General features: G+C 35.5%; 2 protein-coding genes across 2 annotated transcripts; both read left to right on the forward strand.

The window, feature by feature from the left end:
- The first annotated feature begins 1,834 nt into the window (after nt 1-1,834).
- Nucleotides 1,835-5,214, forward strand: LOC109172988 (probable NADH dehydrogenase [ubiquinone] 1 alpha subcomplex subunit 5, mitochondrial). The gene is made up of 2 exons (XM_019322231.1): nt 1,835-2,255; nt 4,821-5,214. Exons 1-2 carry the CDS (start codon nt 1,937-1,939, stop codon nt 5,021-5,023), a joined length of 522 nt encoding a protein of 173 aa, XP_019177776.1. The 5' UTR covers nt 1,835-1,936; the 3' UTR covers nt 5,024-5,214.
- A 7,348-nt stretch (nt 5,215-12,562) lies between these two features.
- On the forward strand, nt 12,563-15,091 carry LOC109173001 (reticulon-like protein B2). The gene is made up of 5 exons (XM_019322247.1): nt 12,563-12,879; nt 13,878-14,058; nt 14,138-14,279; nt 14,448-14,517; nt 14,609-15,091. The coding sequence occupies exons 1-5, from the start codon at nt 12,675-12,677 to the stop codon at nt 14,776-14,778; spliced, it is 768 nt and encodes a 255-aa protein (XP_019177792.1). The 5' UTR covers nt 12,563-12,674; the 3' UTR covers nt 14,779-15,091.
- Nucleotides 15,092-24,025: the final 8,934 nt, after the last annotated feature.

A 24,025-nucleotide genomic window follows, 5' to 3' on the forward strand; every position in this document is an offset into this window, starting at 1 on the left:
GCCATAGTTATTTCATGTTTGTGATGTCAAATTTTGTCATATCGGGGAGTGACGATTTGTGAATAGCAATTGTAGGAGTATTTAGCATATATGTATTGACTTGTTTGAATTTTAATTTTTATATTAATTTATTGAAATATTATTAAATACAATTTGAATATTTAGAAAGAACAAATTTTATTTTTAGTTGACGTAACATTATCATATTTAATCTTACTCTTTTAACTTCACCTAATTATTTGTCACAATTAATCTCAATTTAAAATTTTGTCATTTAACTATTTAATAAAAGTGGTTAACATGTAATTTCATCATTCAAACATCTTGTCCTAACATTTAATTTCTCCGCATATTAAAAGTGACGATTTTTCACTCTTTGATGTTAAATTAACATTTTTACCTTTAAAATAATTATTTCATTTATTTTTCTTTTTCAACAAATTATTGCTTATATGTATGGATGATTACGGTTCGATTTGAACCAAACTGAACACTATAACAACCGAACTGAAATAGTAAGGATGGTTCTTGTTACGATTCAGAAATGTAAAAAAATAAAATAATTATTGCATTTAGACTATTTTAAAAATAGAAAATAGAATTTAAATAAATAAATAAATAAATTTTGAATCGGCAGTTCAAATCGAAACTGGAACCGGAATAAATGCGAATTGGAACCAAACAAATTTGTAAACATTGTTTGTAAATGATAAATCTATTCAATTCCGGTTCGCATTTATTCTGATTCCAATTTTAAAAAAATTATTTATTTATTTATTTATTTTTGTAAATTTTATTTTCTATTTTAAAATAGTATAAATTCAACAATTATTTCATTTTTTCCGGCTCTATATTGTATTAAAACCATCCCTACTATTTCATTTGGATTGCTATAGTGTCTAGTTTGGTCCAAATCGAATCGTAGTCATCCCTACATATAAATAATAATTTATTGTAGAAGAAAAATAAATGAAATAATTATTTTAAGGGTAAAATGTCTATTTAACATCAAAGGAAAAAAATCGCCACTTTTAAAATAATTGAGGGGGCAAATGTGGATGCATGAATAGCACAGAAAAAAAAAATACTATTAGCTTATAATTCAGGAGGAAAAAATGTCATTTTCCCTACAAAATATTAATTTCAAATCATAAGGAAATAAAATAAAGAGTTAATTCTATATTTATTCCTCTAACTATTACTCATTATCAATTTTAATCATTGACTTTAAAAGTTACCAAATTTAGGTATTGAATATTGAATCATTTTCAAGTGTAATCCACTGTTGCCCTTTTTTGTACGTGAACTGTTAACATTGAGGGTAAAACTGAAAAATCATAACTATTTGTTGTGATGCAAATAGTGATCTATTAGTTAATAACACATTTGAGTGTTTTAATAGTCATGATTTTTCAATTTTACCCTCAATATTAATAATTCACACACACAAATGATGTGTGCAACTTCAATGTTAACCGTTTTCATAAACATTTTTATCCTCTGAAAGGTATCATAACAACAATTTTCAGTTTTACCCTCAATATTAATGATTCATACATAAAAATATTGACATTGATTATAATTAGAAATGATTCAATATTCAAAGAATAAATTTAATAACTTTTAAAATCAAGGATTAAAATTAGTAATAAATGATAGTCAGATAACTAAATCCGAAATTAACTTTAAAATATAGAATTAGAAATTTAAAATTTAAAATTTCTTTTAAAAAAAATAAATTAAAAAGATAATATAGGGACTCAATCATGGGCTTAAAGTGTAGATCGGCCCACTTTGTGCAAAGGGTGATTTTGTGAAACTCAACTCAGCCTATCACTTCGAAACTGTTTCCATTTCTCAATTTCAACGCTGAGGCCTGAGGGAGAGTGTGAGTGAGCGAGTTAGGAGCCGATTCCGATTTACAGATTGAGCGAAAATGTTTCTCCGGAGAATTGCGCGGCCGCTGATGATGGCGGCGAAAGTGAAGGAGACGACGGGGATCGTCGGGCTAGAGGTGGTCCCAAATGCTAGGGAAGTGCTGATCAATCTCTACAGCAAAACCCTAGACGAGATCAAGGCGGTCCCGGAGGATGAGGGCTACCGGAAGGCTGTGGAGGGCTTCACGCGCCACCGTCTCAATGTATGCACCGAGGAACAGGATTGGGAAATGATCGAGAAGAAGCTTGGTTGTGGTCAGGTCGAAGAGCTCATTGAGGAGGCCAGGGATGAACTCAAGCTCATTGGATACATGAATGGTTCGTACATCATAAGCTTACATTTTTCCATTTAATGATTTATTTTCCCGGATATTTCGTCTTTGAAAATTTCTCGTATTACTATTTCTATGTTTTGAGAATTTGAAAAATTTTCTATTACTGATCTTGGAATTAAGAAGACAATTTCAAAAAATAAATACTTTGAGGCTAATGTATATGTGAATAAATAATTCTACATTCAAATCATTTTGAAGTGGTTTTGCCCTTTTATTGTAGTAGCTATGAGAAATCTTGTTTAGGAACCTTGGAATGAGGCATTTCCAATTCAAGAAGTATCCAATCTTGCAGCTTTTTAATGCTTGAAATTTGAAAGAAATGAATGATGGGGTTTTATATTTTTTATTTTTAAATATAGAAATTTCATTTTTTTTTTTGTAATAAAAATTTCGTATGTTCTTGAGAAAGTTGAGCTGCCTTTTCTGGAATCTAAGTTGATTAATTCCCGTGAACTGGAATGGGAGAATTAAAACTTATGTTGTATCTGAACTTTATTTAAACTTAATATGGGAAATCATGTGGAATGCCAGTTTTTTTTTTTTTTTTTGCTAAAATTTTGGAAAAGTTTAGATGATGTATATGGATTAGCAGTATTCAAGGGTTGGAAATAACATGGTGTTAATCTTATGGGGTCAGTGGTTCTTTTTGTCTTAAGCCAAATAGATTAATTTTGATAAGAAATTACACACTCACAGTTGTGTTTCCATGCTTCCTTGTAAATTTGATTTCATATCTCTACTTGGCTCAATTTTGCCAAAATGTGAATATCATCTGCATCTTTTTTCCTTCTGAAATTTATGTAATGGCTGGCAATTAAAAAAAAAAAAATCTTTTAATGCAAGCTACCTAAGAGTATGCCATTATGTTGAGATAGTTCTACTTGTTGGTAACAACTAAAGTAATAAATGACTTCTAGCCTCAGTAATACCCCTCTCTCCCCTGAAGCATACATCCCTGTGCATCTGTGCATTTACATATTAAAGAAGTTCCAGAGATGTGATTGCATCAGTCTAATTGGCTCTCTATTTCTTTCACTTTCAAGTTTCAACTTGAAATTTTAAGCCTCTTATGTCTAATGGTATTATATTGATGGTTATCAACCCTGGTGAACTAGACTTCCAAGACCCAGGTCCAGCCATGTAGTTTACTACAAACCTATTGACCTAGCAGATCCTTTTCAACCAACCGTGATCCTACAGACAAAATAATTTTGTAGACCTTGAAGAAGAATTAGATTACAGACCTCTAACAAATAGCACTGTACCTCAGTCAACAAACAGACCTACTTTGTATAAGTGCAGTTGGAACTAGCATATTAGATTAGGATGTTAGTCTCTCTCCATTGTGTTAAAATTTAGTTTTATTTCAGTATATATTTAATCAACATATCAGTTTTAATCACTAGAATTCCAATATTTGTAGATCTCCTTTATGACAATTACTATGGAGTATTTTTTACATTTGTATTCAACCTCTTGCCCTGATGACTGAACCCTATACACATCTGCCCAGCCCGCCTTCCGAATTGATCCCCAATCTGGGTTGACTAATTATGGTCATGCATATTAGTAAGCCCACAAGTAGATCATTTTCATTTACACCTGGGGAGTGGCCACTGACCATGACTTGCATCATTTGCTCTCACCAACTTGGAAGGTGGAGTTACAATTGCTTTATTTCAAGGAAATGTTGCTGCCTGTCTCAATGATTAGAAATTTAGAATCTTATTCAGTGATGCTTAACTGGAATTTTTTGAAGTATTACTAGCTGGAATAGGTGAATTTCTTTAATTCTAATAAATAGAGGATTTTGTTGAAACTGGACATGAAATTTACATCTAAAAACTGGCATGTGGTTCCAAATTGCATATTCAACTATACAGCTGCATGGTTGCTTTATAAAAGCGCAAAGTTGCTTAATTTCTTTGATTCTAATAAATAGATAATAAAAAAGTAAGAGGGTTATTGGGGTGGTTTGTGAATGGGAGGAGGAGAGTGGATCTCATGGTGTGACTGGCTGACTGGATGAGGGAGGTCATTCATCATTGAACATTAAAGTTCTAACCCCTGACCGACATTGCTAGATTGTTCAAACCAAACTTCTTATACTAATGTAGATTCCATATTTATATGTTTTTAATTAGGCAAAAAGAGCTTATTGTTCTTGTTAGGAAGGTTACTTCGTAATTTAACATCAACCTTAAAAGTCCAATATGGGAATATGGAAACTTCCATTCACACCAAATACGGAACCATACTTTCACAAGGCAAATAGAATTTTTGTTTTAATAAATAACTACACATTCTGGTTTCTAAGAATTATTTTCTCCTATGTTTGCCCCCTTAATTTGTGGTAGACACAGAAGTTATACTGCTATGTCCTATGTCTTTATGTGGGTCTGGACATCTAAGCCAAATCTAATAGGGGCTGAGCTTGCTCATATGAAAGTGTTATGCTTTCTGTTTCCTTTTCTTCTTTTAGGTAATAAATACGCCTTGTGGTTTCAATAACCTGTCTTACTGGTTAAATTTAAACCTGTATCTGCAGAATGGAAACCATGGGGCATTCCCGATGATTATGAGTGCGAAGTGATTGAGAATGATGCCCCGGTACCCAAACATGTCCCCCTGCATCGCCCTGGTCCTCTTCCTGAGGAGTTTTATACAACACTGGAGGCTGTCACTACTGGTGGGCTCGAGGATGCTAAGAAGCCTGCAATTGCATCCGATGGATCACAGTCATCGAAGTAATTGGTTTGTTTTGACTTTGCTAATTTGAACGATGACGTGTTTCAAAGTCAAACATGTTATTTGTGCTTTTTTCCTCTATGCTATTTCAGTATAGTTCTTTTTACTGGATCAAGCTGAGGGACTGAAGCTTGAATTATTATTATTGCTTAATAATATCAAACCAAGCTGGTTTCTTCATTTTATAATATACATATATATTTCCTCCTATTTATTTATGGTGCATACAATTGACAGCAGGTTACATGTTTCAGTGGCTTTGATGAATATTCAAAAATGATATTCACAATTTTTAAATGAATGGACTATACAAAGCTTAAAGGCTTCAGGACAAATAGCATGTTGACATCAAATGCCTGTTTTATCCAGCTATACCATAATTTGGAAATTGGGCTTCCATGGGTATGGTTTGTAGTGGGGTGGACTAACAAGTTTTGTGAAGATTAACTCATTTGGGATTTGTTTTTTTGTTTTTTTTTTTTTTTTATTGAAAATATCATATTTATTTTCTATTTTTAATATTTGAACCTTATTACTATTTTTAAAAATTGGAATAAGGGTCAAATAAGCCACTGAACTGCACACGAGATTGCAATTAGGCCACTGAACCTAAAAAGCATACAATTGAGTCCTTAAATTAACCAATTTCATCCAATTTGTCTATTTTTCAGGTTTTTCAAGTTGCTAACAAGTTACCCTTCCACCTAAGATGCTTATGTGGTACTTTTTTAAACATAATTTATTTTTAAATTAGTTTTTTTAATATTTAATAAATAAAAACTAAAATAATTTTATTTTTAAATTAGTCTTTTAATGCTTAATAAATAAAAACTAAAATAATATGTTTTTTTTTTAAACAAAATAATTTGTATTTGTTTAAAATTCGCAAATCACCAATACAAACTAATTATTTTAAAATTCAAAAATTACCAAATCACGATAATTTTGATCAAATAATTTGTTAATTGTTTTATTTGTTTCTGGCCACGATACAGTAATTGAATTATATTATACATTTGGCAGTAATTAAAATAAGTAAAATATATTACGCATCTCTAATTTGAAGGTGGCTCTGATGAAGTCTGCGAGAAGTCTCCCTGCGATTAATCTCTTTGACCTAAACAAGGAATCCGATTGTTTAATAGGAAACAAATTAGTAAAATAAATTATTTTAGTTTTTATTTATTAAACATTAAAAAATTAATTTAAAAATAAATTATTTTTAAAAAAATTGACAAATTGAATGAAATTGGTTAGTTTAGGGACCCAATTATAGATTTTTAGGTTCAGTGGCCTAATTGTATTTTCGTGTACAGTTCAGTGGCCTATTTGACCCTTATTCCTTAAAAATTTATACTCTAATGTATCCCCTCAATATGAAGATGTGAAACATGTCAGATATTTTATCTCACATTCAAATATGTTTGTCCACTTACTGTTTGCCCTGGAAATTATTGTCATTATTTCCATTAGGGATGTTAATTGTACCCATACCTGACGGCAAACCCGATTCCTATTCCATGTTCCTACAGGGACAGAAATAGGAGATCTGGGATGGGGATGGGGACAATTTTGAATTTCCCGCGAGGGACGGGGGCGGGGATGGGGAGTACTCTCCCCACCCCGTCCCCGATATATATATACCGGTTGAAACCAGCAAAATAACAAAAGAAAAATATGAAGAGACAAAAAAACCCTTACTAAAAATAGGAAAAGTCATGAGAAGGACTAAAAGTGTCAAAAAATAATAGTTTGAGATGTTAAATGGCAAAACTGATAGTCTGGGACTAAATTTAGAATTGCCACCAAAGATTAGGGACCTCTGATGGAATTAACTCTAAATTATTTATATAAATCAGATTTGAAAATAAGTAAAATAGAAAACATGTGTATCTATCTCGTGTTATGCGTTTTTGTATATCATGTTATGGAGTTTTGTACATTAAGCGTAAGCATTCTGTACCTAAAATAAATTAAAATTTGTGTTGAAACATGAAAAACAGAAAGTTACAGAATCTGTTAAAGCTTAAACATCAAACGACGTCGTTTTGATACAAGATCCACAATACTATGTGAACCCTAGTCCACGATATAAATTGACCCTACTAAGTAAACTTTTAAAAAGGCTTCAGGTTAGACCAGATTTATTATAGGTTTAAGTTTGGGCCTAAAAAAGCCTATAAGCTCATGCCTCAATCGTTACGTTGGACCCGTGTCCAGCATGCTTGCTGGACACGGGTAACAGTGCCGTTAGGCACTATTATCTCCTTTTTTTTTTTTTTTTTTTTTTTTTTAATTTCAGAGCGCTTCATTGTAAGAGTATATGTTCATAATTTTATTACTATATGTTAATAACTATACATTCATAACTCCATAACTGTACGTTCATAACTCTATAACTGTACATTCATAACTCCATAACTGTACATTCATAACTCCATAACTGTACATTCATAACTCCATAATTGTACATTCATAATTTTCGAAGCTCTATGTTCATAATTTTATCACTATATGTTCATAATTGTAAGTTCATAATGTTAGAGCTCTTTGTTCATAATTTGATCAATAACTGTACATTCATAATTCCATACTGTAGATTCATAATCTCATAACTGTAGATTCATAACTCCATAACTGTAGATTCATAACTCTATAACTGTACATTCATAACTCCATAACTGTACATTCATAATCTTCGAAGCTCTATATTCACAATTTTAAAGCTCCATGGTCATAATTTTATCACTATATATGTTCATAATTGTAAGTTCATAATGTTAGAGCTCTGTGTTCATAATTTCATAATTGCATAACTGTATATTCATAACGGCATAACTGTACATTCATAACGGCATAACTGTACATTCATAATCCAAAAAAAAAAAAAAAAAAAAATAACGCCGTTAACGGCAAAACGCGCGCGATTTTTTTTTTTTTTTAACTAAATGACTTTTTTTTTTTAAAAAAACGACGTCGTTTTGGGCCCGTGTCCACAATTCAATGTGGACACGGGTCCAGGGCATAATTTGCCCTCATGCCTCAAGTACTACTAACAAGCTCAGACCTAATGATTGATTTTTTTCCAACCTAGTCTATTTCCTTCTCTAAATATAATTCCCCCAAACTTTACTGAATAATGGAAGCATATTCCTAATAAATATTCCATCTTTGTAGCAGCAACCATAGAATATACCCCAATGCCACCCCTCCACTTTTACTCCAAACCCACCATTTCCACATACTTCTTCTCTCTCAACGCCAAAAATCCATTCCCCCAACTCTCCTATCTGCCATTCAAAATGTTTTCTAAGGTAACTATTTTACTCCATGTTATTGTTATATTATTATCATTGTAGTGTGTGTGTGTTTTTTTTTTTTTTTTTTTTTTTTTTTTATCTTTTTCGATACGATCTTACATTGATTTCACGTGAAATTATAGAATAATACTTAACATTTAATTTTTTTTTTTTACTCCCGTTGGACTAATCTTTATATGTTATGTTCTTTCTTTAAATTTGAGCCCCTATCGTTTTTCAATTTATTCTTAAATTTGTATTTATTCAATGTACATAACAAATCATTCCAAGTTTTACTCCAAAAAAATAAATACTTAGTAATAGATAAACTGTGCACATCCATACATATATAAAGTGAACTAAACAAAAATTTTAAAATATAATTTATGATATGAATTATTGAAATCATATTGGTAATAGTTCTTGTTTTCACAAGCTTTAGTTAGTTGTCAGTAATAGATATGGAGATGAAATAAAATTAAGCAATTATAGTTCATTTCGTCATATGCAATGGATGAGATCATGAGAATATGATGTTTCAGATGTAATCATTAATTTAATCTTTATATTAATATTGCCAAATTTCTAAATTATACAAGTGGTTTTTTATACATAAATTATGAACACTGTAAAATAATTGAAAATGGTTTAGTGGCATATGAATTAGTTAGTTTTAACTTTTTCTTCATAGACAATCATGGTTGTTTTATTTTTTATTTGATTGTGAAAAGAAAATATATGTACACATGAAATTCATGTGGGCAATAATTAGTGATGACAAATTGACAATTGTAATCTACTCTGCAAGTATTCACTCAAACTTGATCCTATACGAGTGTATAATTTATTTTTAAAATGATAGTGGATGGTGAATCAGGAGTAATACTATAAAAGCATGTCGGCGGGGTGGTGCCGTCACTTTGGTGGACTGACCCGTCAAAATCTATAAAATTTTAAGTTTAATTAAAAATTAATTTTAAAATCTAATAATTGTATACTAAAATAGTTTAGATAGTTTAAACAAACATTAATATTATTTGTTAAGCAAATAATAACTAATAAGTTAAAAAGAAAAAGAAGATAATCCATAAAACTAAAAGTGTGTGTGTGTATGGGCATGGCAGGGCCCAGCCTACCACTTTGGGCAAATTATGCCGTGGAATTGTGTCCACCTTGCAAAGTGGACAAGGTTTCGAAATTGTTCAGAATTATGAATATACAATTCAAATTATGAACATATAGTTTTATAATTATGAGCACAGAGTTGTGAACATATAGTTCTATAATTATGAATATAGAGATTCAATAATTGTGAAAATGAAATCCAAAAATTATGAATATATAACTTTATAACTATGAACATATAGTTTAGTAATTATGAACATATATTTTATGGAAAATGAGTAGAATTTGTATAATTAAACATTTTGGCGGAAAAGCTTCATTTTCCCCAGTCAACAGAAAATGTTTTCCGTTGGCTGGATTTTCCTGTTACATCCAAACACTGAAAACTCGGAAAACATTTTCTAGAAGTCATTTTCCAGGTTTCCAAACGGATCCTAAGTTGTTAACGTTGTCAATAAGTGCATCATGTTTAATAATATTCATCATACACTATGTTCATAGTATTTGCTCTATATGATCATAAACATAAACCCTAATGTACATAAACATTAAAGTGCAGGTACATCATATATATTTCTATTCACTCTGTAGTAGATTCATAACGTTCCTTCTATGTCTTCATAAAAACAAAGCTTAATGTATGTAAACTTTACACTATAGGTGTATCATATTTAATAATATTGATTATGAGGTATGTTTATAATATTTGTTTTATATGATCATAAATATATACCTTAATGCACATAAATAGCATGTACATCATATATATTTAATTAATTTCATTCACTCTATAGTAAATTTATAATGTCTATTCTATATGTTCATAAAAATAAATTTTAATGTACATAAACAATACACTACATGTGCATCATAACTATATTGTTTGGTGAAGAGTACTAATGGTGACTAACCATACTACATTAAAACGATATTCTTTTAGATCAAAATTCTCATGGATGAGTTTTCTCTTTAAATGGAGAGAGATAACCTAATTATATACGGAGTATTTTAGATTAGAATATTTTATAGGGAGGCAAATTATACCATGGATCATGACATTCAAATTATGTGTGTGCATTTTGCAGTTAACATATTATGTGTATGCAGTTAAAAAGTTATGTACTTATAGAGATGTCAAAATAGGCCAACAGGGCATGGCCTGCCAAAGTCTGCCATATGGCGGAGGCGGACTAAAAAGCTAGACAAAATACGGCTCTAAGCAAGGTCGGCTCACGAGCCTTATATGGGCCTGTCAAATTTGAAAATTTTAAATTAAATAAAAATTAATATGAAAAAATTAATAAGTGTATATTAAAATAATTTGGATAGTTTAAACATATATTAATGCATTTGTATGTTTTTTAAACACAAATGAAACTGTAGTTGAATTAAAATGATATTTTTTTTTGAATGCTTCTGACTCTATTACAATGTAGTAGTGGCGGACCCAGAAAATCATCTGAGTGAGGGCGAGGGCGAATATTAAATGAGGTTAGAAATGTCAATAACAAAATATCAAACAATCATAATAAAGTTAAAATATAAAATACATTATAAATTACAATATATTTATGAGAAAATATTAAACATAATCAATTAGAAAAAATAATTTGAATAACAATATATTCATAAATACTTTTAAATTTTAATTTCTTTTAGTTAGATCGAATTTTTTAAATTAATTTGAATATAATAAAGTATATTATAAACTTGTATACTACATTAATTAAATGATTTATAAAAACTAGACTAAAAGAACATTTAATTTGTTAATTAAATGATTCATAAAAAGTAGACTAAAAATATTTAATTTATCTTGTGAAGAAATGAAAGAGTGAAGATAATTAAAAGTGGTGCTAATGAGATTTGAACCCATGATATAAGCCTTTTATAACATAAAATTTAGAGTTCAACCAACTAAACTACTCAAACTATAGTTATTTTCATCATAAATATTGATTTTATATAATATTTCATGCTATATATGTGTGTATATATATATATATATATATATATATATATATATATATATATATAAAAAGGGGTGGGGTGGAGGGAGTGGGGGCAGCTGCCCCCACGCTGAGTCCGTCACTGAATGTAGTATCTGTTCATAACTACTTTCTCAACCTATGAGAGTGCAACCTTGGTGCCATTAGACCACAAGGTCTTGGCATTAAAATGATACTTTAATTGTGCTATAATAAAATTACAGTATGTATAAAATGAATCTGAGTAACAAGTGTCATATATTGAGTGTGTTTTGTCAATGAAACTATAGCTATATCAAAATGATACTTTAGTTATGTTGTAATAAAACTATAGCGTATATAAAATGAAACTGAATAACAAATTTCACATATTTGAGTGTATATTGTCCAATAAAATCGTAGTTTAGTTAGAATTATACTTTAGTGGTGTTGTAATAAAACTACTGTGTGTATAAAATGAAATTCAATAACAGGTCTCACATTTTGAGTGTATAATGTTAAATGAAGTTGTAGTTAAATCAAGATAATACTTTAATTGTGTAGTAATGAAACTATATTGTATATAAAATGAAACTAAATACGCCATTAAAAATAATTAGTTGAAGGGAATAGCTGTATTTAAAAGAATGACACCGTATTGGACCATTTTTTTTAGTATACTTAGGGTTTTCACTGTCGGACACCTTTTTTAGATGCTCCATTCTCAAAATCAATGATCGAACCCTTAACCTTTAGTTAAGGATGGATGAATCCATTCCACTTAACCACACCCTCCAGATTTCACAGTATTGGACCATGATCCAAGGTAAAAGTTGGCTTATGTGGAAGAGCAGGCCAAATATTTGTGATAGTTGTGGCCCATAATATCTTAGGTGGGTCACCATACTTTAGTGGTTCACCACTTCTTCACATCTATACGTGGAAGCTCATTAAAAAAATAAGTTGACGGCGACGTTTTGGAGAAATTGGCGCCGTCATTGGGAAATGCACTCAAAGGCCACAGATCTAACGAACGGCTGTCAAGTTGACGTTTCCCGTTATTCTTGGAGAAATCGAAAACGGAAAACCTACTCTGCTCCACTTCGATTTCCGTTACGCGTGCACCGAGCCTCAGGTTCGGTTCGGACGGAGTCTTCCCCTTTAAACATTCTAAAAAATTTCGGTCTCATTTTTCAATTTCAAAGCGGACACAGGCGAGACCGAAAAGACTGAAATATCCCCTGTTTCATCTCATCTCTTCCCATGGCCGATCACGCCGGAGACCACGATTCGCTTGCTGAGACGGTGATGGAAAAGATCAGCGACAAGTTGCAAGGCCACGATTCCTCGTCTTCCGATTCCGAGGACGATCATGCCGACAAGCCATCTGCCGACGCTGTTAAGGCCAAGATCTATCGCCTCTTCGGCCGCGAGAGACCCGTGCACAAGGTCTTAGGCGGAGGAAAACGTACGCTCAATATATCGCAAACCAATTTTCAACTATACTGCGTCTCTACATATGTACACATCATATATGCATACAGTTTAATGCAACTAGGGTTTACATTTTATGGTCATTACAATTTACAATTATAATAATAATAATAATTACAATGCGCTTAATTCTTATTCAGAATATCTGATTTCCCTTTAAAAAAAATGGTAACAGACATATTTTCAATGTTCGATGATGATAATTTGGTGATTGTTAATATTGCTCTTTGCCTAATTAGGCTTTTTGGTGTTGGCTCAGCGCCTATGTATTAGGGCATTCTTGTAGGTTTACTGTTTTTCTTTTATTATTTCTGGTTAAAATCCTCAGGAGAAGGATCTTGTCAGGGGATTCTTTGACCAGTTTGCATGTGTTATTTTTTTCTAAAACCAAAAGATGTCTTGAGTTGCATGAATTAATTGTGGAAGGAATAGTATACACTGTAGTTGCCTTGATAACACGGAAATTTACTGCACTTCTTTGTTTTCTTAGACTACAAGTATGTTTGGGCTTCATCCTAATTGTGTGGTTGTGCATAGTGTTCAATCACCAATGATGTTGAGGTTTCCATCTCTTTTGATCTTGTCAAAGTTTAGTGTAATAAGAAAACTGAATGGAGTAGAATCTTTTTAGCCAACCCCAACAAGATTTTGTTATTAAGGCTTAGATGAGTGAGTTTGATACAAATGCATTTGGGATTCATTTGAAAATATTAGGGGATTGACACTTGGAACTGTGGAAGTTGCTTTTGATCCATTGGAGCTAGTTTTGTTGTTGCACTTAGTCATCAATCCTCGGTAATGTTGTGGGTTATGATATATTTTGGTAATATCTCTTTTGGTCGCTAGTTTGCTACACATTTTCTGTTACAAGAAAACTGAATGGAGAAATAGAATCTGAGCCACTGACCCCAACTAGATTGGGGTTAAGTCTCGGTGAGTTTTAGTATTATATTTCTATCTGTGTGTTTGCAGCTGCTGATATTTTCCTGTGGAGGGACAAGAAAGTTTCTGGTGCTGTCGTTGGTTTTGCCACTACTATCTGGGTGCTTTTTGAATTGATGGAATACCACTTACTCACTCTAGTATGCCACATTTTGATTCTTGCTCTCGCAATATCATTCCTATGGTCAAATGCATCCACATTCATCAACAAGTATGCTCATTCTCCTTTTGATATGAGCATCCCCACATGTAGATTCATTTGAATGCTGACTTGTTGATTTTTGTACCAGATCCCCACCTCAAATCCCATCCGTCATCCTTCCTCAGGATACTGTCCTTAATGTTGCTTCTGCATTGAGAATTGAAATCAATAGAACTCTTGCTGTGCTCCGAGAAATTGCATCTGGGAAAGATGTGAAGAAATTTCTTGCTGTATGTTTTGCTTCTTTTTCTTTTTTAATTATAAATTTTAAATGCAGACAAGTTTTGTTCCTAAAACGTCCAGTAATTTACAATTATAGTCACTTCCATTGGCTGATCTGTTCTGATACGAGTCTTCTATGATTTTGCTTTGAGAAATTGACGGTATTCTATATGCAGGTAATTGCTGGCTTGTGGGTTTTGTCAGTCATGGGGAATAGTTTCAACTTCCTCACATTGTTTTACCTGAGTAATAACCCGCTTTTAGTTCGTTGTGTTTATGTTTACTATACTGTTTATCTCCAAGATTCTTATGGAAGTGTTGTGCCTTTTGCAAACAGTTGTTGTGCTGCTGCACACAGTTCCCATGCTGTATGAGAAATACGAAGATCAAGTCGATGCTTTTGCTGAGAAGGCCGAGGCAGAGATCATGAAGCAATATGCGGTGCTTAATGAAAAGTATCTGAGTAAAATTCCAAAAGGCCCCCTGAAAGACAAGAAGCTCGCCTAATAAGAGAGATGGTGTTTCACATTGAAGTTTCTTTCAAGATGTTGTGAGGATCTACTGTTTTAGAGCCGTCGTTTTATGGCTTTGTTTTGACTTGTAATGGTCTATAAGCAAGCTAAAAGTACTCTCATTTTATAAGTTTAGTTTTTCTTTGGAGATTTGTTTTGCCATGTTCTTGACAGCTTCATGGCTCTCAACAGCAGTGTATTCAGAGAGCAAGGTTCATCTTTTCCTCTGAAAATTAGTGCCTACGGTAGGTTTTGCTTTGCAAATGTTCTACATTCTGTTAATGAGAGAAAGTATCCTTGTTAATCTCTGTTTTTTTTTCCTGATCTTGAGATTTTGAGGAAAATTATTAAAGTATTTGAGAATCAAGGACTGTATCCATATAGTCCAGGGCAGGACTATGGAGAAATTCATTGATTTGGAGTAATTTTTAGTGTGAGGATTTTAAATCTTGTTAAACAAGGTATTAGGCTAATTGAATATACATACTTGAAATTTTAGCAAATATTATGTGTACCAAAATTTTTAGCAGTGACTAGAACTAGGGCTGTTAACGAACCGAACATAAACGAACGAAGGTTGTTCGTGTTCATTTGTTAAGGATTTTGAAGTGTTTGTGTTCGTGTTCGTTTGTTAAGGTTTATGAATGTGTTCGCTAACATTAACGAACACGTTCACGAACATGTTTGTTAACGATGAGGATTAGAAGTCTGAATCATTGTTCACAATGTATCGTACAAGAGAATATAGAGGACAAAGAAGAGTCCTAACATATCACAACTAGACTCCTAACATTAACAAGCACGTTCACGAACATGTTCGTTCATGTTGATAAACATGTTCGTGAATGCTTAATAACCAAACATATGAACATGTTCATGATCACAATTCGTTCGTGAATGATAAATAATCTATGTTCACAAAAAATAACTAAACAAGTAACACAATTACAAAGAGAATACAAACAAATATTAAACGAACACAAACGAGATTGGTTGCGAACATTGTTAAACGAACACTAAACGAGCTTGTTCACGATCTCTTAGCAAACGAGCTTACAACTGTTCAGACACCGTTCGTTTATAAACCGAGCTATAAATTTTGTTTGTTAATGTTCGTTTACCTTAATAAACGAACGTTTACCGAACACGAACACGAGTAGTTTACCGAAAGCTCTATTCTCTAACACCCCTAGCAGTGACTTTACATTAAGTAACTTAATATACGGTAACTAAAAAATTATAAGGAAAATGATATTTATAAGGAAAATGATATTTTTAGTCATTTTTTTTAAGGTAAAATATCTGCATTGCATTACTGAACGAACATAGTAATAGAGTCAGACGGGATCGAGTCTCAGTACATAGAGTGGTCCCAACTAATAGCTAAAGATGCTAAAGTATGAGCATGTAAATTCAATGTCCTAGGAATAAAACTCAATGAGCAATGATCAAATAACAACATAGATGTCCTACATTGGTCCGCGATGACCCCAACATAAGACAAGATAGTTGCAGATCTTGACAATATTGCACTCCGTAATTCTGAACAATCCGTAAGCAAATCCACAGCTACCACCTCTCGAGCTCTTAGCCAAGATAGGGCCTCCTTGCAAGCTAATGCCTCGGCCATGAGTGGTGAATGAGCGCTTGCAAGTCTGTCGTTCGTTGCCGCTAGGAATGCCCCCTCGTGCGAGATCATGATAGCTCCGTACGTGGCCTCTCCAGTTTGGTGCGTGTAGTTGGCATCGAAATAACATTTCGACCGTAGCTCGACCACACCGGCAGTTGGCGCGACATGTTGTCCCGGTTGCTGCGTGCGATGGTGTATCTGCCGGTACACCTGGTGAGCCACTGCCGCACGTCTCCATGTACGTTCCAGGCGTGGAAGGGCCCCCTCCACATAGCCATATTTCGGGCAGTCCATATGTGGTACAACACGGCTGCAACAAGGCCGCACTGCTCTTCTGTCAATACATCCAGAACCCCGGTAAGCCATATTGGTAATGGGTGTGTAACAATATTTGCAATAGGCAATCCAGAAATATTCCAAACAATTCTAGAATAATCACAAAATATGAGTGTATGCATAATATCTTCATGAATCAAACCACACATCGGGCATGCCGGGTCCACATTTACTCTCTTTATAAGCAAGTTATTAGTGGTGGGCAAAATATCACACACAGCTCTCCATAAAAATATTTTCCACTTGGGAGGCACTTTTAATTTCCATAATGTAACCCAATTTTCAAAACTCGTGGGTTATTCTCTACATTACCAACAATCTGCCTGTATGCATTTTAATTGTACCATAATGATAAATTCGACCTTTTAATTATTAGGTTGAACCCATTTAGTCCATGAAGTGCCTTTTTTTTTTTTTTTTTTTTTTTTTTTTTTTTTTTTTTTCCCCGAAAGAAATGAGGGGTAGACCTAGTTAGACTAATGCCCGACCCTCATAGCATTCACATTGAGCGTCATCTTCGCTATATCAACCTCAAGCTGTCCTATGACTTCCGTCGGAGGGTTAAAAAATTCAATCCAATCACAGTTTCTTCTTAGAGGAGCCTTGGCAAGGTAGCCAGCCACTTTGTTCTTGGTTCTCGGAACTGGAACAATCATGCCAAAAGAGAGTGTCGTGACCAGACCTAACCACTTTTTTGATACCTTGATTGAGAATTGGAATGGCTGTGCAAATTCCTCTCCATAAATTTGATCCTCCATGGTTCGATTTCACTCCAAGATTGATGTTATTGTTTTGCATGTATTTGAAAGCAATCGTTCGTGCCCAAAGTTGCTACTGCCCCTTTAGTAGGCGTCATCCCATCTTGGCCAAAAACGCCAAGTTCATTTCTTTTAATTTTCGGATTCCAAGTCCACCTTGGCTTCTATGCTTTGTGATTGTGTCCTAGTTGACCAAATGAGTACTTTGATTCCATAAGAATCCATGTATTTTCCTTTCGAGAGTGTCGCAAACCCCTTTCGGAACGAACATGGTTTGCATGGCATAGTAAGGGATTGTATTCAAGAAACTCTGTCCAATGATTCTTCTACCTGCGAGGGTAAGGTGCTTACCTTTCCATCCTTCCAATCTACTCTCCACTTTCTCCATAAGGGGTATAAAGAGGGAATTGGTGACACGACAATGCAAGGAAGGAACACCCAAATATCGTCCTAGATTATCAACCCTACCGATTCCTGCAGCCTGAGTGATCCTATTATCGTCTCACTCTCAACATTCTTAGAGAAGAAAATTTGTGACTTTTGAAGGCTAACCCGATGTCCAGACACTTGTTCAAATTTGTTCAGGCAAGATTTAATGACTCCAATTTGCTCTCCGGTCGCTTCTGCAGTCAAAACCATATCATCAGCAAATAAAATGTGAAAAGTTAAGGGCCATACCTGGATAATTTCACCGCTCTCCATCTTTTGGTAGCAACTTCCTCCTTGATCAAGTGACATAACCTTTCAATGCACAAGACAAAAAGATAATGTGACATTAGGTTACCTTGTCTTATGCCCCGCGTCAGGGTAATCCAGTCCAACTACTTACCTTTCCAAAGGATACCAAACCTAGGAGTTTCAACACAAGTCATAAGGATGCTGACCCAATGATGAGGAATACCAATCTCAGCAAGGGTCTCCCTAATAAACCTCCAAGAGAGTATGTCATAAGCCTTCTCGAGATCGATCTTTAAACTGATGTTGCCCACCCTATTTTATTTTAATGGAGTGAAGCATTTCTTGGTAAATAACGATATTGTCTAAAATCTAGCGACCAAGAACAAAACTGCTTTGTTTCTCACCAATAATGTCACCCAAAAACTGCTTGAGTGTATTAGTAATAACATTAGTGATGATTTTATAAATGACATCAAGCTAATAGGACGGAATTGGCTCACCCTTTCAGGCTGCTTAACCTGAGGAATGAGCGCTAAGAGACTATCGTTCCATCCTTCAAAAATAGTAGCAGTTTTAAAAAAATTCGTTACCATCTTGGTGATTTCTTTTCCCACAACCCCCCAAGCTTTCTAATAGAAGCCTGCATGGAAACCATCTGGAGCTTTGTAGGGATCCATGTCAAAAAGAGCTCCCTTCACTTCCTCCATCGTCACATCCCTGGAGAAAGTAGATATGTTAGAACTAGAAAGCTTAGGAAATATATTAAGAAAGTAACCAGGATGGGAGTTGCTAGTATCTTCTCGGAATATGTCCTTGAAATAATTAAGCACCATGCTTTCCATCAGATTATCATCACGAGTTCATTCATCATCCTCTTTGCACAGTCCCTTTCAAGTAAATTTAGGACCATTAAAGCCCAAATTGATGCGATGTTCCCTGTCAATCCAGTCCGTAAAGTCACGAATGCGTTGTTCATTAAAAGTAGTGGGGTTACTGACTTCATCCATACCCATAACGAAATTAAAATCGCCAATAGTAACCCACGGGAGGAAAATGTTGTTTCTATCGCCACCAAGTTCATCCTACAGGCCATATCTGAGTGCCTTAATTTGTTAATATCGCCACCAAGTTCATCCTACAGGCCATGTCTGAGTGCCTTAATTTGTTAAGGCTGACATAAACAATGGCAAGATTCTCGGGGTTGTTCGTACGATCACAATTTTCTAAGAGAATAAACTGGGGGTTAGTGTGATACCCCGTAATAATTTATCCCTGTATTATCTTCCATACTTATTTTCTAAGAAGGAATTTGTTCTCTTGTTGAGCCCAACTCTTTAATTGGAATAATTCCTAGAATATTTCTAAATCAAGCCAAATTATTTATATTAGTCCATATATATTATTTCTAAAACATTTAATTCTTAGTATTATGGGCTTTCTCCTTATCCTACATACTTATTTATTATTGGAACTATTTGGCCCAACACTCATTCTTGACTTTGTATAATTGTTATATATTGAACCAAACCCATCATTCACCCTAATACATACACATATGTATATATATCCTATCTTATTTATTCAAGACTTATCTTGTCTGGACAAAACACACTTTCTCTCTTCCCTATTTCTTCTTCTCCTTCACGCCACATTCTTCCCTTACCCATCAAAAACTCATCTTCATTCCATCTTCAAGAATCAAAGCAAGATTCATCTTTTATGGTTCTTTGAGAAAGATCATGGTAAGACTTCACATTTTCTTGCTTTGTCTTCTTTTGATTTGCAATCTTTATGAATCTCCTCTTTATTTCTATGGTGGGTTTTGGGTTTCTAGATGATCAAGGTGGAGATGATGCTAGGTTGATGTTTAGTATTTGAGGTTTGAGTTAGCTAAGCTTCAAGAGGTAAATTTCATGTCTGACAAAACCTATTTTCCACTCTTTAATGTTGATATATGTGTTCTTGAAATCCCTTGAGCATGTTTTGAGGGTTTATTCTTGATATATGTCTTGCTTCTTGAAGAATTTCTTGTGTTGATGTTGAGTTATGTTCCATATGTTCTATGTTCTAGAATCCTGTGATTTATGTTGTATTTTGCTTTGAGTCTGAGGTAGTCGGATGCCCATATTTGCTTCTGCTTCGAAAGCCTGATACACTGTCTGTTTTCGCTTTTTGGCCTAGCGGAGGTGAACCATGAGTCTGGGGAACCCGTGAGTTAACCCCGCAAGATTCCACTTTTTGGCCTAGCGGGGGTGAACCACAAGTTTGGGGAACCTGTGAGTCAACCCCACAAGTCTTGTCAGGATTGAATGGCAGGAGGGCGGAGCCCGCCATTCCCCACCGTGTCACTCACGGTGCTGAGTGGCGGGTCCTGTGACCTCGCCATTCAATCCCGTTAGGCTATTGTTTTTGGTTTCCAGTATTGTTTATTTGGCTCCAATGCATTGTTGGTCAATCCTTGGTGCAAGTTTAATCTATTGTAATGTTTTATGAATCCTTTACTTCAGTTTTAGACTATTGGACATCTATGAATCCTATTCTTTGATATTCCTACGTATTATGTTGAAATCCATGCCTTGAATCCTTTGTTCATTCTTAAGAGCATTTGATAACTCGGTATGCCTCTTGTATTCACCTCTTGGTATCTTGTGTGAATCATTGGAAATCTTTATCTTGATATGAGGTTGAATCATCACCCGTGATCCATTTGTATATATATCTAACTTTCTTTGGAACCCTATGTTGATATCAACTCCTTTCTTTGTTGGACTGTGTTGGAGCTTGGTATCTGTTGGATTGGTATTGAGATTGTGTTAAGTAAGGTTATGCTGGTTGGGCAGTAGTGACGGATGTGTGGAAAGCACAGTTCGCTAGGCTTCACTGCGGTGGAGTTCTGCCTTGCTATGTTATCATTGTTAAAAGAGGTTCCGCTGGTTGGGCGGTAGTGACAGATGTGTGGAAAGCACAGTTCACTAGGCTTCACCGGAGTGGAGTTTTGCCTAGCTTTATTATTATCATCATGTAAGTAAGGTTTCGCTGGATAGGCGGTGGTGGAGGTTGTGTGGGAAGCACCGTGCACTAGGCTTCACTGCGGTGAAGTTCAGCCTTGCTAGGCCCATTGTGTAAGTAAGGTTCCACTGGATGAGCGGTGGTGGCGGTTGTGTGAGAAGCACCCGTTCACTAGGCTTCAATGCGGTGAAGTTCTGTCTTGCTAGGCCCATTGGTATCTCCACACTTGTTCCTTGTTGTATTTGGCTATTGTGATTACATTTGTTATGCATTGATATGCTATCCCTTTTATTGTTGGAAATGAGCCTTTAAATCATATCCTCTTGATATCTTATGCACGAGCTATGTTCGGATGAGCCTTTGTTGATGAGATCCCTGGTCTATTGCTGTTGTTATCACTCGTTGTACTATCCCTTTAATTATGAGTTGAATTGAGTAGTATTGTTGTGGTCTTTCTCTTGAATTGGTCTTGTATCTATCTTCTTGTTGAGTATAAATCTTCTTGAAATCCTTTTGTTGAGTTCGTTTGTATGATATATATATATATATATATATATATATATATATATATATATATATATGTAATCATACATTATCAAAACCTATGTTGAATATCAAAAGTATATGTATGTAGTTTTACGTGTTGGAGTGAGCTTACTTAGCATTATTCGCTAATTTTTCTAAATTTGTTTTTAGGTGGAGTAGAGTATCTTTCGAGAGAGCGCTATCTAGTCTTGTATTTAGATTGTAGATAGAACCTTTGTAGCCTATGCGTTTGGGCTTAGTTGGTAGCCCAAGTGTGGCATAGCACCCCCTTGAGTTTAAAGTTTGAATTCGCTTCCGCATTTCAATTCCATCTTTTAAATAAGAAATGTTGTCTATTATTTGAGTATTTTTGTATAGTAAAATTGGGGTGTTACAATTAGTCCTTTGTACCTTGACATCAACATCGTCATTCCAAAGAACCCAGATGCCCCCACGCATACCGACCGCTTCAACCTGAAGCCAACTGTCAAACCCAAGCTTGAAACAAACCGCGTCAGCTACAACAACTGACATTTTAGGTTCGAGAAGACAAAGACACCAAAGCTTGTTCTGTTTCAAGAAAGAACGAGCGACTCTAAAAAAAATAAAAAATTTAGAGGCTGCCCCTTGACAGTTCCAAGCAATAATCTTCATAACAAAAACAAAACCAGGAGACCTACCAACAACAATTCCAATTATCTTGCTGGTTCCTCAGTCGTTGCTTGTGATGGATTTAATTCCCCGGGGTAGACCCGAATCACTAAACCCGATAAATAATAAATAGGAAAAGGCAATGAATGTATATGCCACGAGGACAACTGTTGTATTAATAATCTTTTGTAGGAGAATTACAAGGAGTGTAATAGTGAGATAAAGTGTAAATGTCCTAACAAAGACAAGGAGATGTCTTTTTATACTAAGCAACCCTCCCAACCGACCCCGTGTGAATAGGGCGGGCAGTTGGATCTTGGTTGACCGAGTCACACGGGGACGAGGCTGATGCCCAGGTTGCCCCTGACCTTCGCCGGCGCTGTGGTCGTCCCCCAACTGGGATCCTCGTAGTAGACCTCAGCCGAGGTCTTTGCCGGAGACCCCGTTGGAGTCCCCCAGGCCCTTCGTATCATGCCGCGACTCCCGGGTCGATTCGCCCCGAGTCTCTTTTCCTAATATATCCATCATGAGTCCCCCACTCTCTGAAGGGAGTAGCTCTAGCCGAAGGTCGACCCCGAGCCCGCGGAAGCACGTCCCTCGAGGCCGTGAGGACACCACGCGGATGGCCCCCCATGAGTGCCTTGGAAACCCCACACATCATGGCCTATCAACCCTCCCTCTCTCATATGTCACACCCATCAACTTTCCCTCTTCCCCATGCTTGACTTTCTCTCTCCTTATCTCCTTTTCAAATTCAAATCCCTTCAAATCCTCCCCCCAAATCCTTATCCAATATCTTTTTCCCTACTTAAACCCTTCCCTTTTCTCATTCTCTTCATCTCTCACTACCAATCCTCTCATTCCCCTCCTTTTCTCTCGACGGCCACACCCCACGCACACGGCCCCTTGAAGACGCTGCCGGCTTCCCACTCCCATTCGGCAACACGGGGGACGTCCTCACCCCGACCAGCCCGACTACACCCCCAAGGCCACGGCACCACCTCGCTGTCCCATTCTGTCTTGTATGTCTTTCGACCTCGACACCTTGCTTGGATCCCTCGGCGACGAGACACTCTCCATGGACCTCGACGATGATAGCCTCTTCGGCCTCCCCCCATCGACAGCCGAGGCTCGTTCCGGCCCCGTCTACTCGATTGAGGTCCAACCTCAACAAGTCGTGCCCGCATCCGTCGCCCCTTCAAACCGTAAGTTAATTTGTACCGAGCTTGACCCCGCTATCCCCCTTTCTACTTATCCAAATATAATCGAAGATGATATGGCCTTCGTGAGGGCACACGTGGGGCCGGACGTGGAGGTCCGTGCGCCACTCCCTCACGAGAACGTCACTGAACCCCCGGAGGGTCGGTTCTTCAGCGTCCACACTCTCTCCCTTATTTGGGTTTGCGGTTTCCCCTCCACCCCTTCGTAGTTGAGGTGCTAAACTACCATGAGATCGCCTCGGGTCAACTAGTCCCCCACTCCCATTCCATACTAGTAGCTTTTCTTCTCCATTGCGAGGACGTCGGGGTTAGGCCTACCCTCGACCTTTTCCACCATATTTTCCAAGTCGGTCACTCCTCGGGGATCAAGAGCAAGGGGTTCGTGTCCTTCTCGACCCGCTCCGGTATGAAAATTTTAAAGGACCCTAAGTGTAA

The sequence above is a fragment of the Ipomoea nil genome, unplaced genomic scaffold, assembly GCF_001879475.1.
Source record: "Ipomoea nil cultivar Tokyo-kokei standard unplaced genomic scaffold, Asagao_1.1 scaffold0465, whole genome shotgun sequence".
NCBI classification, from domain to species: Eukaryota; Viridiplantae; Streptophyta; class Magnoliopsida; order Solanales; family Convolvulaceae; genus Ipomoea; species Ipomoea nil.